The sequence below is a fragment of the Camelus dromedarius genome, chromosome 17, assembly GCF_036321535.1.
Source record: "Camelus dromedarius isolate mCamDro1 chromosome 17, mCamDro1.pat, whole genome shotgun sequence".
NCBI classification, from domain to species: Eukaryota; Metazoa; Chordata; class Mammalia; order Artiodactyla; family Camelidae; genus Camelus; species Camelus dromedarius.
This window is the reverse complement of record NC_087452.1, coordinates 26853522-26867888: the sequence shown is the minus strand read 5'-3', so window position 1 is coordinate 26867888 and position 14367 is coordinate 26853522. Positions and strand designations below refer to the sequence as shown.

The window sequence follows — 14367 nt, the reverse complement described above, 5'->3', positions numbered from 1 at the left end:
GCCCAACACTCCCATTTTGCAGATGGGGGAACTGAGGTCCAGAGCACTTTCTCCATGGGATCCATGATGTGTTTTTCTTTACATTTGAAAAATATGGGATGGGCTAGGTTGGCAGGAAGTTTGGAGTCAAGCAGAAGGGGGTCAAAATTCTTCCCTTTTCTTCACTAGCTGCATGACCTTGGCTAGGAAATCACATCTTGCCTCTGAGTCTCAGGTCCTTGCCTTTAATGTAATAGGTCAGCACAGGTTGTTTGAGGATTACAGCCTCCGTGTATTGGGGCCCTCTGGGTGTCAGGCAGCGTGCTAAGCACTTTACTGGCATCATCTCACAGAACCTCCCACGAGATGGGTACCAGCCCTACTTTACAGATGAGGAGCTGGGATTCAGAGGGGCCAAGTTCCCCACCACAGTAAGTAGGCGGAGGAGCTGGGACTTGGGCAGCCTGACCACACTGCTGGGATCACAGTCCTGGCCAACGTGGGCTGTAACCACGGATGAGAATCACCCGAGAGCTGGTGAATAGAGTCCCGATCCCTCTCCAGAGACTCTGACCCAGGAGGCCTGGGTGGGCCCTGAGAGGGTGACTGTTCAACAAGCCCCCTCTCACCCTCCATCTCTAATGCTGACACAGGGGGTCTACAGACCTCATTTTCAATGCCACACTGGCTGTGCTGCCTGTAACATCCCCCAAATGAGATCCCAGACTTAGAAGGTGGTGGACAGCAATATGAAGAGAAGTCTATCAACAACAGATCATAGCTTGCATATAGCCCACTATGTGCCGGGCACTCTATCAAACGCTTTACATCTTTAAATTCTTTTCATTCTCACTACAGACTTCTGAGGTAGTGACCACACTATTGTCCCCATTTCACAGGTGAGGAAATGAGTTACAGAAAACATCGGCAACTTGCCCGTCACCCTACATCTGGTAACAACTGGTTAGCCAACTTAATTACAATGATCACCATTCCTTTTCTTGCTGTTGCATCCACCTGTGCCGAGGTTCCCTGGTGCGTGAGGTGGGCGGGGGCAGGGGTGGTGGTCAGGGAGCCTGTATGCAGGGAAGTAAAGAGGCGGGTGTATAAGACCAGGGAGCCTGAGAGATTGGGCAACTCCAGGTCTGTTTCAAAGAGGGAGAGATCAGACACTGTCCAGGCCCTAGACCCAGCCAGGTTTCTAGATCCAAATTTTGCTGTGGGCTCAGGGAGGAAGGCTGGTGGGCAGTGACCGGGGAGAGGGCTCTGAGGAGCTGGCGGTGGGTGAGGGCTTCCCCCTGGTAGATCCAGGCTCCCTCCCTGTGTCCAGGGCCCCAACAGGACCCTTGGGGCACCTACCTTCTTCCCTTGGGCAGCTCCCATGGCATGAAGCAGGCACCAGGCCTGGGTGGGCCTTGGGAGCCAGGCTGGGGGGTCCTCCCTGCGGTGCTGGTCTCAGGAGCTGGGGCCCGAGGGGTTCCCTGGGCCAGGGCCCCCCCGTCCTTTGGTGGCTCATTCTCCGCAGGCACAAAGGCGGCTTTCACAGCTGCTCCTAAGCTGGGCTCTCCTCAAACAGGCTTAGGGTGATTAAGCCTGACAGAGGGGCCCAGTGTCCCCAGGCGGCCACATGCCCTCCTGGGGTCCCTTGTGGCTCCTCACGTCTTGACCCCTGCCTCTCTCAGGAAGGGAAACTGAGGCAGCCGGGGTCGAGGAGAAGCAAAGCAGTCCTCTCACCCCGCGGCCAGCAGCTCCGTGTGGTGGTTGACCTCTGGCTGACCCGGCAGGCAGGCCCAGGCCTTCTCGCCAGCTGACAGGCCCGGACACTGGAGGCTGGTGGGGTGGCCCGGGTTGGGGAATCAGACCGGCTTGCGTGGAGACGGAAACCTCAGGCTGCACAGCCCCATGAATAATAGATCCTAGAAGGCACTCGGGGTTGGCGTTCTCCCGGAGCAGAGACGCTGAGAGCAGAACACTTCATTCCATGGGGCAGCAGTCCAGGCAGGGAGGCTGGAGGGCGGCTGGTCTGGGCTCAGACCAGGAAAATATCTGGGGGCCAGATTCCAGGCAGGGGGCCAAGTTCTCAGCATCCCCCAGCAGTCACCCTCCTCCTCATTTCCATCCCCTTTCTGCTGCTTGTCACCAGCAAGGAGCAAGATTAAGGCTGGAATCACCTTGGGCTGGAGTCGTAGCTCTGTTCCTCACAGCTGTGTGATCTGGGGATGTGATTTGCCCTCTCTGAGCCTCAGGTTCTTCATCTGTATGTGTGGGGTCAGATAAGCATACCACACAGGGCTGCTGTGAGGCCTGAGAGGGAAGGTGTGTGCAGCTGAAGCCATCATCTTGTTAAAGCACAAATCAGATCATGTCATTCCATGTTTTATAATCTTTCTCTTGATCAATGCAGGATGGCAGTGGCCCCACCCCATGGGGCTGGAAGGATGAAATGAGGTGATTCACATAAAGCTCTGAGCAAAGGAACTGGACAACAGCAATTCTCCACCGAGTTTAGATGATGCTGTTATGCTAATAATACTGATGGTTAACCCACTGCCCACTGGCAAGTCCCAGGTAAACACTTTGATTAAGCACAACACCCTTTCCCAAGAGCTGGGTGGGTGGGCAGACCTTGGCACCCTTCCCTTTCCTCCAGCACAGTGATGATTTATAACACAGATGGTTTATGAAATGGCAGTTGGTGGTGAAGAGTGAAGGATTAGGTGTTCTAGATCTGATTCTCCATAGAATTAAAACCCCAAGGTTCACAAGGTCTGATCAGCCAAGTCTTGCTTGTTTCTTGGACCTCATTTCTCACACCCTTCTCTCCCAAACAGCTTCTGGTCCTACCTCTCTCCCCCTCACCTCAGAACATTGGCACTTGCACCTCTCTCTGCCTGAAATCTCTCTCCCTTGACTCCATTTTTTGATCTTTTCATGATTATTTTCTCTTTATCTTTTAGGCTCGATTATCACTTCCTCAGAGAAGCCTTCCCTGACTTCCTATGCAGAGGACCCTCTAGGCTCTCTGTTTATTATGTTTTCCGGGCACTTATCAGAAACTGAAACTATACTGTTTCTGTGTTTATTGTTTGTCTTCTCACCAGGCTCCACAAAGGCTGGGGCCTGGTCTATCTTATTCATCAGTTTCCCCTTGAGTCTAGGATCGTGCTTGGCACGTTGCAGTCACTCAGTAAATATTGGTGGAGTGGCTAGATCAATGATGCAGGGTTAGATGAAACAGTCTAAGTATGCAGAGTGCATAACACGCCCTGAGTCATCGCAAGTGCTCCCTGCGTGGCAGTGATCAATACTGCTGTTATTGTTGTTACTGTATTTTCTCCAACGCCCTTACCCCCTCTAGCCAAGCAAAAGTGTGACTTCTTCCTTCTGTTGTTTCTCCTGGGTCCAGCCCCTGCCTCAGCTGCTCCCTGTTCCAATCATGGCAGGGGTACAGCTTCTGATTTCCTGCAGCAAGGAGAGTGTCCACAAAATTGGAAAGAGCACTGACTAAACTGGCAGTCAGCCAGAGCAGTAAAAATGCCTTAAGTCAACCCTGAAGATCAAACTTCTTTGGCAGCCGTCCCATCATTATCCACTGGTTGGCTTTTGGTGGGATAGGAAGAGAGAAAAGGAATTTTACACATTTGTTAATTTTTCCCCATCTGCTTGGAATCCTGCTGAAATAAGGCTTAAGGCTGCACTGAAAGGCCTTAATTGGCTAAAGGGCTGAACCTGGCTCCCGGCAGGATGTGGGTCTGACATTTCAGACCCCGTACCACGGGCAGAAGGAACGGGGTGGTGGCCCCGGAGCCTAGCACAGGGCCTGGCACAGGGGAGATACCTGGAACACAGACACAGATGATTTACAAAACGATAGTTGGTGGTGAAGGGTCAGGACCAGCTGTTCCAGATGCAGCTTTGCCCAGTCTCACTGTGTGGCCTTGACACAGTGCTTAGCCTCTCTCTCCATCTGCAAAATGGGGATAAACATCTGCATCTTCTTGGCCCACAACCTTGTAGAAAAAAAAGAAAGACTATGAAATATGGGAGGGTTTTGAAAAGAGGAGTTCTAAATCTCTCAAACCCACCCCTCTCCAGCTCTTCGAAATAATGAAGGTAGATGGTGAGAATGTTGACACAGAGGGTCTGAGCAATTTTCAAATGTCTTCAGAGATATTCAGGAAGAGGAGGAAGGGGAGGGAGAGGAGAAGGGGGAGGGTAGAGGGTGCTGGAAAACACCGTTTACCTAGAGTAGTTTTAAGGCAAGTGTTTCTGATGAAGAATCTGTTTCCTATAGTGATGAAGTTAGACTGGGATTCCAGCCCTTATTCTGAGTTTCCTTAACTGTGTGACTTTGGACAAGACACTTGACCTCTCTGAGCCTCATTTTCCTTATGTGTAAAAGGGGTAACAGTGATTCCTCACCTCAAGGGGCTGTGAGGATGAAATGAGGTAATTCGTGTAAAGCTCTGTGCAGAGCATTTTTGGACAACATATTTGGACAACTTCCATAAAAGTTAGGTACTGCTGTTATGATGCTGTTAATAATAGTAGTGGTAAGTCAACTGCCCACTGGCAAGTCCCAGGTAACCAGTCCATTTAGCATAACACTTTTCCCAAGAATAGGGTGGATGGGAAAAACCTTACCACTATTCCCTTTCTAGCTTGGGCTGCCACCTACTGGCGAAGGTCAGAATTACACTACTGGAAAGACCTCGCTGTGGCTGAGGGAACAGATACATCCCTTCCCCTCATCACCGCATCTTGCTCCAGGGAGAGAGGAGTGGCATGTTGATGGGCAGTAGGTAGGGAAATACAGCCCCAAGTTCTGCGGTCACGAGTACCCTGCAGAGATTTCTGAAGGCTTGTCCGCTCCAATGATGTGAAAATCAGTCCCCAATCTTGTCCGTTCTACTTCCTGAATATCTCTGAGACTGGTCTCCTTTATCCACCCCCATGCCATCCCCTGGCCAGGCCACCACCCTCTCTCCCTGGATGACACAGCAGCTTCCTCACTGGCCGCCCTTCCTCCACTCCCTTCTCTACACAGCAGTCAGGAGGAATTTTTTAAAAACTGCAAATCCGATCATGTCAATCCCAGCTTAAATGTCTCAGTTTGCCCCAGGACAAAGTCCAAGCTGCTTTACCCAGCCCACAAGGCCCTTCAGGCTCTCATCCCTGCCCTCTCAGCCCTTGGCACTGACCCTCTACCCCTTCCAGGCCTCATTCATACTGTTGCCTTGCCTGCCACAATCCTCCCTCCCATCTTAGCCTGGTGAACTCCTACACATTCCCAAGGCTTAGTGTGGATGCTGCTTCCTCCAGGAAGCCTTCCCTGATCCTGCAGTCTTTCCCCCAACAAAGTCCTCATCAAGTCTTATTGCCTCTTGATCTGAGTCCCCGCAGACTATGAGCAGGAACTGGTCTGGTTTTCTTCCCTGAGGTACCCCCAGTAAGTAACCAGTTCCTGACACACAGCAGGTGAGGAATGACTGCTGAGTGTAGAAACAGACTCTTAGTGGGTAACAGACTCAATGATATAGACTCAACTCTCTACAGCCATTTTTTTGGACTCTCTGTCCTGCCCCGATCCTGGGCTGACCTGGGGGTCCCTATAGTGGCCACAATTCTCTGAAGATGATGTTGAGAGTCTGGTGGGGTGTTTGCCACTTTGTGATACCCACCCCAGTGAGGCCCAGGGTGGCTGGCTTTCTTTTGACTGTCATCTCTGTGGTGGGTTTTGGTGGTACAAATGATGGTCTATTGGGCTCGTCTTCCCATAACCTTATTTGGAGGATGTGCCCACTGAGCCCTGTCCCTGGTCGAGGAAGGGGAGGCAGGACGGGGCACGACCCACACTCAGCCTGGTGTTCCCCAGCGTGCTGCAGCACACGGCCTCCCCCGCAGGCTCCACGTGGCAGCAGCAAGTGCAGCTCGTGCAGCTCCCTCACTCTGACCTTTAAGGACAATTCCTGCAGACAGGGTGGTCTTGTCTCCCAGCCCAGGCCCACGCTCAGGCCCATCCACCTGGCCACGCCCAATGCCTCTCCTAGGATGGGTCCTCCAGAAGCCGACTTTGGGACGAGGATCTCGTGTAGGTGATTTATTAAGGACTGGCCCCTGGGTGACACAGGTAAGGGAGTCGGGGAGCAGGACTGGGAATGGGGAGCAACCAAGCAAAGGAAAGCTTTCAGGTGAAGTCTCAAAGGGACAGGGAACTCTGGAGTGTAAATCACCTCTCACGGCTGCCCTGCCCCAGGACAGACAGCTGGGCTTTTTCACAGTCCCAGCCAGGCAGCCATCATCTATGGACCATCCTGGGCTGATGTGAACTCTGGCACTTCCTGGCCTCTCTGTACCTGGACACAGAGAAGGTTCGAGTAGCCCAAGGGCAGTTCTCCAGAGAAGCGTGCAGACTGACCAGTCTCAGCACAAGCTGGGAGAGGGGACGCGGCTGGGGCACCAACGGTCTCACTGCGCTGCCTTTGCAAGCTTCCCGTCTCCAGGAGACGCTTCTTCAATTCTCTGATTCAGCCTTTTGACATTTTCCTCAGCCAAGCTGGCTCAAGTCGTCTGTCCTGTCAGGCTTTCAGTGTTGATCTTGACCCGCTGCAACTGCAGCCCCTGCAGCAGCCCCCGCCCCCCCCGGGCCCTGTTGAAGGTTCCCACTCTCTGCGCTTCTCTACCCCAGGTCCTCCTGGCCCAGTGGAAGCCCTGCCTGTCCCCAGGGCTTGGGAATGGACTTCAGCTGCTGCTGTTCCACTGCTCAGGGCATCTGCACCAGCAGCACGGGCGTCTTCTCCACGAGAACTGCAGAAGCCCCAGCACTGGTGCCTTCTGCTCCCAAGCCCCCTTCCAGGATTTGGTCTGCTCCCTGGCCCCAGCCCTTCTCAGAGAGTCTAGGCAGCTTCTTACCACCACATCCCTTGGGCCACACCACTTCAGTGGCCTCCAGTGGCTGGTACTGACATCTCTTGGCTAAGGACCCTTTCCCACTACAGGGCAGATGAAAAGCACCTAGGAATTCACAGCAGTCCCAACCCCAGCAGCCCCTCAACAATGGGAGTTGGTGTATAAGTACCCCAGCTCCCTCACCTCTAAGAGCTCTCTGAGGGGCATGTTCTACACTGATTCCTAGGGGTTCTCCCTGGGATTAAGTTCCACTCACCCACAGCAGTAGCTGAGGTGACAACGCACCACTTACTGGGATGTCTCACTTCCCTGTCTCACTTCCCCACTCGCTAAGGGTGTTTTCTAGAATCACCTCCCAAATAAATGACCTGCATTCAAATCCTTATCTCGGGGGCTGCTCCAGGGAGAACCCACATGGAGACAGCCAGTATGTTCTCCCCGAAGCCCTTCTGTCTGGCTGTTCCTTCTAGCCTTTCTCAGATCTCACTTCCTTCCCTTCTCCAACTCTGGAATTTCTCCAGCTCTCCTTCAAACAGCAGGTGAAGACAGTGTTCTCTGTGTCTGGTCCTCTGGCTCTCTCTGTTTCTGTGAGTCTTACACCTCATGCTGGGAACCAAGGATTTTTCACACCTAAATGAAATCCCTATGAAGTCGACCTCCTTTCCTGCTGCCTAACCAGGTGCTTGAAGCTGTCACCATCCTGTCGGAACTCGCGGCCAGAGCAAACCCAGTCTAGACCATTCCCATCCAGGGGAAACACTGCACATCGAGGGGTGGGAGAGATCGTTCAAAATCAGCAAAAATAACATTTAATTGTGCTCAGGTTGGGGAATTCTGTCCTGTCCTTCCTCGGGAGCAATCCAGCCGTCCCTGAGGGAAAGCACACCTGTTCTCTCCACAGACAGCCGGCTCCGGGAGGACCCTCTGAGGCTGGCCACCTCTAGGGGTGATTTCTTCACCCAGGGAGGGTTTTGTTTCCAAGGGAGGAAGCCCGCATAGTGTTCAAGGACCGTTGGCACCTTTGACATTGCTGCTCCCACTTCTCCTCCACTGTCCTTGCTCCTGCCAGTCCAGCTCGCAGTGACTCCGGGCTCTGACTCCTAAGTCAGGCAGGAGCATCCTTGGGCCCTGGCCCAGGAAGAGCCGCAGCTGCCCTAGTATACCTTCTGGGGCACACAGCCCTCCAGCTCCAGCAGCTCTGGCCAGCCGTCATATTTGTTCGTGTCTGGGCTGTTCTTTAAGAACTAGAGAGAGAAGAGAGACACTGACAATGGGGGAGCCTGTTTGGGACTCACATCTGCATTTGCATTGTGGAGGAGGAGGAGGAGGAGAGGGTTGGTTATTTCTAGCCCATTTCACAGATGGGGAAACTGAGGCTGAGGGGCCCTGCCACTTACCCAACATTTCAGAGGTGGGATCAGAACCTAGTCACTGCCTGCTATGCCCTGGCTGGGCGGGGGTGGGGGGGCACCAAGCATGGGTAGGGAGCTTAGGGAGCTTTAGCCTCTCTCCCAAATTCTCCACCAGCCCCTCTAGGACATCCCAAATGATAATCATAACAATAACAATGACGAACATAAAAAGAAGCATCCTAGCAACTCATGAGTGCTTGCTGTATGTCAGGCATCAAGTGCCTTATGTATTTAACCCTCACAAGAGTCCTAAGAAGTGCATACTATTATCATCCCACCTTACAGATGCGGAAACTGAGGCACCGAGGGCCAAAGTAACTGTTTATGGCCACCCAGTTGGCTAGTGGCAGAACCCCTGTGTAATATTAATTACTATATAAACATATAAAGAGAATAAAAATCAGTTAAGATTGTGTTTCAAATGCTCAGGCTTAGTTTATGGAAGAAAGAATGTAAGTGGCAAAATCTGCTGCTGGAATAATTGTGGCTAACCCTTAGGCAGAAAAAATAAATTCTAGATGCTGCTTCTCTCAAACCCAGTTTCCCACGTGTGGGAACAAAAGACAGGATGGTTTTAATCACGTTGTGGCCTTTGGGTCATTTTCGGGTGATGGGTTGCAGCCAGCAGATCATAGGAATCAGGTAGAAGGTGGTGCTGACTTTCCTCTACTCACGTGCTCCCTCTTTGCCATCTTGGCTCTGTTCATGGGTCTGGAAACTGCACTTTGAGGAAGAACAGTGCCTGTGCTGCCAGTGCGGCCTCAGGCCTCTTCCTGGAGAAAGCTGTCCCCTGGCCCTGTGCCTCCGTCTTCCACCCAGAGAGGGTCCTCTCCTTTCCTCCTCTAGTGCAAACTAGTCCTTATTTTTTAAAAGTAATTTCTAATTACCTGAAGACATTGTCTTGGAAACACCCACCTACAAACTAGGCCAACATTTTCCAGACAAGGCAATAACCCTTGCAGCCCACCGTGGCCCCCGCCCCTGGAGTTCTGCATGAGGCTCCCTCCTGCTGTCCCGCTCTGTCTCCCACAGCCCCTCCTGCCCAGGCTGCGCTGTCTCTGGTCTGATTATTGCAGTGGCCTCCTCCCTGCCTCCTGCCTCCTGCCCCATGCCCTCCCAGTGCTCTCCATGCACAGCCAGGGACTCTGTTCTAAAGTAGGATGACAGGAGATCTTAGGGGAGGCTGCAGACCTGGGTGAGAAATGCATCATATCACTGAGCAAGCTGGTTACAGCTTCTCCAAGACTCTGGGCTCTTGTCTGTGAGCTGGGCCGGATAATCAGCATACCAACTCACTGTGGGTGTTAAATAGGACCCTGCACATAACTCTCCCCACTGTGCCTGCACACAGCAAGCACTTGCTGAATACTAGTCTTTCTTGTTATGAATCTGATCTTGTCACTCTCCCACTTAAGCTGGCCATGGCTCTCCATTGCCTTCAGGACAGAGTCTACTTTCCTAAGTGGTCCTATGTGTCAGAATCATTGACCCTTAGCTCCTCGTCTTGGATCTGGGCAGAGCTGAATATTCTAACCAGCAGAGACTGGCCCACTTCATGCTGGGGAGGCCTGGCCAGTTCTCCCGGGTTTTGGAATTGCTCTGAGCTGGGGATGCAGAGGTGGGGACTGCTCTGCACAGGAGGAGAAGGCGTAGCATTTCCTGGGGGGGGGGTCCCCCAACCCCCCACTGACTCCCGCTTCCTCCTGTGGGCGCCCCTCCAGCCCCGCCTACGGGTGCCTCCCAGATGCCCTCTGCTCAGGCCACCCCTGGGGACCATGGAGCCCCACATCAGGGACCCCTCCTGACTCCTTCCACATACTCAAGGGGGCTCTCCTGTGTCCCCATCTTGGTGCAACTTCACCCTCTCCACAGGGAGCTTAGAGGAGAACCTGGGGCTCCCTGGTCCAAACCTGCCCCTTTATACAGGGGAGGAGGGCTCGCAGCTGGGACCAGAAGCCAGGCACCCCACTCCCTGCCCTGGACTCCCCTCCCCCATCACATGAGCTTCGCCCCTACGTTCCTTTCCCTCCCCTCCATGCTGTAATTTCCTTTCATCCTTCTTTTCTGCTTTTCCTTCTCCTTTGTGGTACTTGTCCATGTATCTGTGTATTTATATATGACCCACCTCCTTGCACAATGGTCAAGGCTGTTTCCTGCTTGGGGAATCAGCCAGTGGGGCCACCCTGACCTCTGGCGTGGGTGACAGCTGAGTGGCCCTCCCCACACTGCCCTATGTGTCCTTCCAAGCCACCCCAGTCCATGTCTGTCCATCCCTGGCATCATTTCCCCCGCATTCCCCACCCCCCACCTCCCTGGGATGGGGAGGCTGCCAGGAACTCACCTCCTCAAAGGGGCTTTTGCTCTTAAGGCCTTTGGCCCCTAAGAAGACCCAGCTGTCCCGGAAGCCCAGTTGCTTTGCGTAGGAACTGCCCAAGTCGGAGAGGAGCTTCCTGATTTCATCATTCATCCTGCAGGGAGGGGACCAGAGAGGATGGCTTGGTGAGGATGGCAGATGGGGGAGCGTTTCCAGCACTTGCCCCCTCCCCACTGTAGGCCCCCGACTGTGGGAACAAAGGAACGAGCCTTGGGCCAGAATGGTAAACAAGTTATAAAAAGCTGCAGACTCAGAGGTGAGAAGGCTGGTTAGCTGAGGATGGGTAAGATCCCCAGAGCGGGGCAACCCAAGACAGGCACAGCCGCCTGAGTCCAGGAAGAATGTTGTAAAGCAGCCGTTTCTCATACATTCCGCCCTGATAAGCTGTAAGGCTCGCTGGTGCCAACACGAACATGATTTATCAAAACATAAAGGGTCTTCTGACCTTGAGCCAGACGCTGCCTGTTAACCACTTCCCTTGTCATTCATCTTTGCTACATAAGACTGTGCAACTTAATAAAGCTTCAGAATAGCCATCAGCTCTCTCAGCATACGGTGTGTATGTGTACATGGTATCGCGACACCAACACCCCCAGCCTCCAGTGTGTGCGGCAGCCTCACCCAGCTCGGGAGGAACAGGGTAGAGTGGCCAGGGCGCCTCTCCCAAGCCACTCGGAGGGCTGGAGAGGTGTTCAAGCGTTCTGCTTCTGTTTACAAATATAATACACGTTCATTGGGAAAATACGGAATTTCACAAAGTAACTAAAAATTACCTATGGTCTCAACCCCCCTCCCCGATTAATCATTGTAAAATTTTAATATACATCCTTCATGTCACTTCCTTCATGTCCCACGTACACTGTGGGATCATTCTGTCTCTTTCATAACTTGCTTTTTTTTTTTAACTAAAGGGTGAACATTCTTCCTTGTCCTTAAATATTTTCTATGTCATCATTTTGATGCCGCATAGCCTCTTTTATGTGTATGTAGTAATACGTGCTATGTCGTAGAGGAGAGAGGGGAGAGAGGGGAGAGAGGGGAGCCATAGGTCATAATTTCTGCAACTAGTTGGCTATTATTGGACAGGGAGAGTGTGTCCAGTTTCTCCCTGTTCTAACCATGGCTGTGATGAACCCCTCAGAACATCTCTGTGCGCGTGTCTGGTTATTTCCTCAGGAGAAGGTGCCAGAAGCTGGAGCCGGCAGGGACAGCAGGGAAAGGGCTCTCAGTTAGGAAGTGTGTTTGATTCGCTTCTCCCCATGGCCTGGCAGGCGGAGGTTCCCACTTACTTGGTCCCCGGGTCGTCGTAGGAGGCCACCAGCACCAGTGTGCCATCTGGGATTTCTTTAAGGAATTTCACCAGGAGGTTAGGATCTGGGGGAGGAAGGAAAAATGGGGAGGCTGGTCATTTAGGGGAAAGACGGCTGGTCGTTCTCATCCTCTCCTGCTGCGCTAGTGGCCCAGGAACGCCCGGGCAACCTGACACTGTGCTCCGTCTGCACGGAGGGAGGGCACCCTCCTTCAGCCAGTGTGGGGTGGGTTCTGGAATCTGGCAGTTCCCCCAGGCAGTTCTGATGTGCAGTCTAAGGACCCTGGGGGCATACCCTTCCAGGGGACCGAGCACAATCCTCTCTCAGGAGCTCTGGGCTCTTTGCGCAGTGCCCACTGCCCGCTTCTACTCTGCTTGAGATGTACCCAGCTCGTCTGAGCTGATTTTAGAGGGTGTACCCCTGGCCAACTCGGGTCACTGAGAGAGAACACTGGGCTCCTGTAACTCTCCAGCTTACAGCAAGGAGCAAGGCATCCTTTGAATCTCTAATGCCTGCCTGCACTCGCGAGATCTCTGCGTTTAACAGAGAGCAGGTGTGGCCGCTACACCTGAGGAGGCAACAGCACGCAGCTCGCTTCAACGACACTGATTTTTTTTTTCCATTGTGCTTGTTTTTATGGTCACCTTCCCTGCATAAAAAATGACAATGGCTTTCGACTTAGGGCAGTGATAAATTTTTCCTTAACATAAATTTATTTAGGTTAAAAAGAAGTGAGTGAGTCACGTAAAGGATCATACTAACAATGCAGATGGTGCTCTGGGTAGGCCGTGACTTGTACAGAGGGCTCTCGCACGGCAGAGGAAGTACTGGGCCAGACTGGCCTCGTGGGCAAAGTAGGGGCTACATCTGTCAAGCAAAGATGATTAACAGCCCTGCTCAGAGCATTTTTGTAAAGATCAAACATAATGATGACTTCTGGGCTTACAGTAAGTGCATTATAGTAGAATTACAATTATTAGAAGGACTGGCTACATAATTTTCAGGGCCCAGTGCAAAATGAAAATGTATGCCTTTTGTTAAGAAACTATTAATAATTTCAAGACGGCGAAGGCAGAGCATCCAACCAGTTTCTTCTAAGCAAGTGGCCCTCTGTGACTACCCTGCCCACTGGCTGCAGGCCCAAGAAGCTGCCGTGGGTCTTATTATTTTGTGGGATCCCCTGCACTTAAGGGAAGAATCAGTCCCCAAGCAAAGCCAGCCGCCAGCCTGTAGGGGTCCAGCCAGTGACCACGGCGGCTGTTAGGGAAATGGCCCTTGAGCTCTTGAGACACAAAGTGGGAGCTCGGAAAGTACCGTTACTTTGTTTGAACTGTCAGCAGATTCTGAGATCTGGCTCTGGTCTGGGAAGCACACTGGATGTTGAGAAAAATGAAGGGTGCCTTCCATTAATTATCACCTCACTTTAAAAAGTCATCATTTTCTTTTGTCTCCCGTGGGAAGAGCAGACTTATTCTCAAAATGCTTCTGTTTCTGGTTCCCTATCAGCTGTGGTTATGTCCGAGTTCATAATAAAGTATTATAAAACTTGGTTTCATCTCTTAATTTTTTTCCTTTTCATTTGGATGATGAGCTCCTTGCTTCTGAATCACACGAATGGAGTGAGGGGAGGAAGGAAGGGAAGGTAGTCGGAGACTAAATGAGCTTCCCTGGGCTCCTTCGCCAGCCAGGCGGGGCTCCTCCCCCGACTCCTGCAGGTTATCACTGAATTCTCAGGTCCATCTTAACCAAGTGGACACATGGTTACCTCCATTTTATAGATGATGAAACTGAGGTTCAAAAGGTGTCACCTGCCTCAGGTCACACAGCCTGGTGTCTCTGACTCCAGAGACTGGACCTTTTTCATAACCTGGCCCCAGGCCACCCCAGACATCTGCAGGGTCCTGGACAGAGAACAAATGATGACCCATGGCCTGCTCCACTCTCTTCTCACCTGTCCCCGGCTTTGTCCTTCCACTGGGGGGCTGCGCCTGCCTGCACGTGGACACCCCAGCTTTCCCGTCCAAGCTCTGTCCATCCCACCCTCCCCTCCAGCTGCGGCCACCCTCTGGCCTTCCCTTGGTCTTATGGGTGTGTCTGCAGCATGGGGGGCACACCTGGAAGAGGTCTGCGTGGGCCCTGATGCAGGCTCCAGATTGGCACACCCTCTGGCCCTGCAGACCCTGTCTGTGAGGTGGGACTCGGCAGGAAGATGACCATCGTGGGAAGCCCTGAGCCCAGGACTGGATCCCAGCTCCTGTCTCTAAGGTGCTGCCACAGATTACCTTCCAAACACCCCCCAGCTGGGACTTCCAGGCAGCAGATTCCCATTTCCCACATTTCAGCCCCCCTCCTTTGTTTGCAAAGCCAAGAGGGCTTCCTCCTT

At 52.6% G+C, this 14367-nt stretch overlaps 1 protein-coding gene across 4 annotated transcripts in view; it reads right to left on the bottom strand.

Moving 5' to 3' along the window:
* Window positions 1-7674: 7674 nt before the first annotated feature.
* Window positions 7675-14367, bottom strand: part of FAM3D (FAM3 metabolism regulating signaling molecule D) — a 31721-nt gene continuing 25028 nt past the window's right edge. For all 4 annotated transcript variants that reach the window (XM_064496367.1, XM_064496366.1, XM_031470648.2 and 1 more), the window contains 3 exons: window positions 11964-12048; window positions 10642-10768; window positions 7675-8132 (listed from right to left, as the gene is read on the bottom strand). In XM_064496367.1, the coding sequence (XP_064352437.1) occupies window positions 8043-8132; window positions 10642-10768; window positions 11964-12048 (302 nt within the window). In that variant the 3' untranslated portion in view covers window positions 7675-8042. The remainder of the gene's footprint in view (window positions 8133-10641; window positions 10769-11963; window positions 12049-14367) is intronic.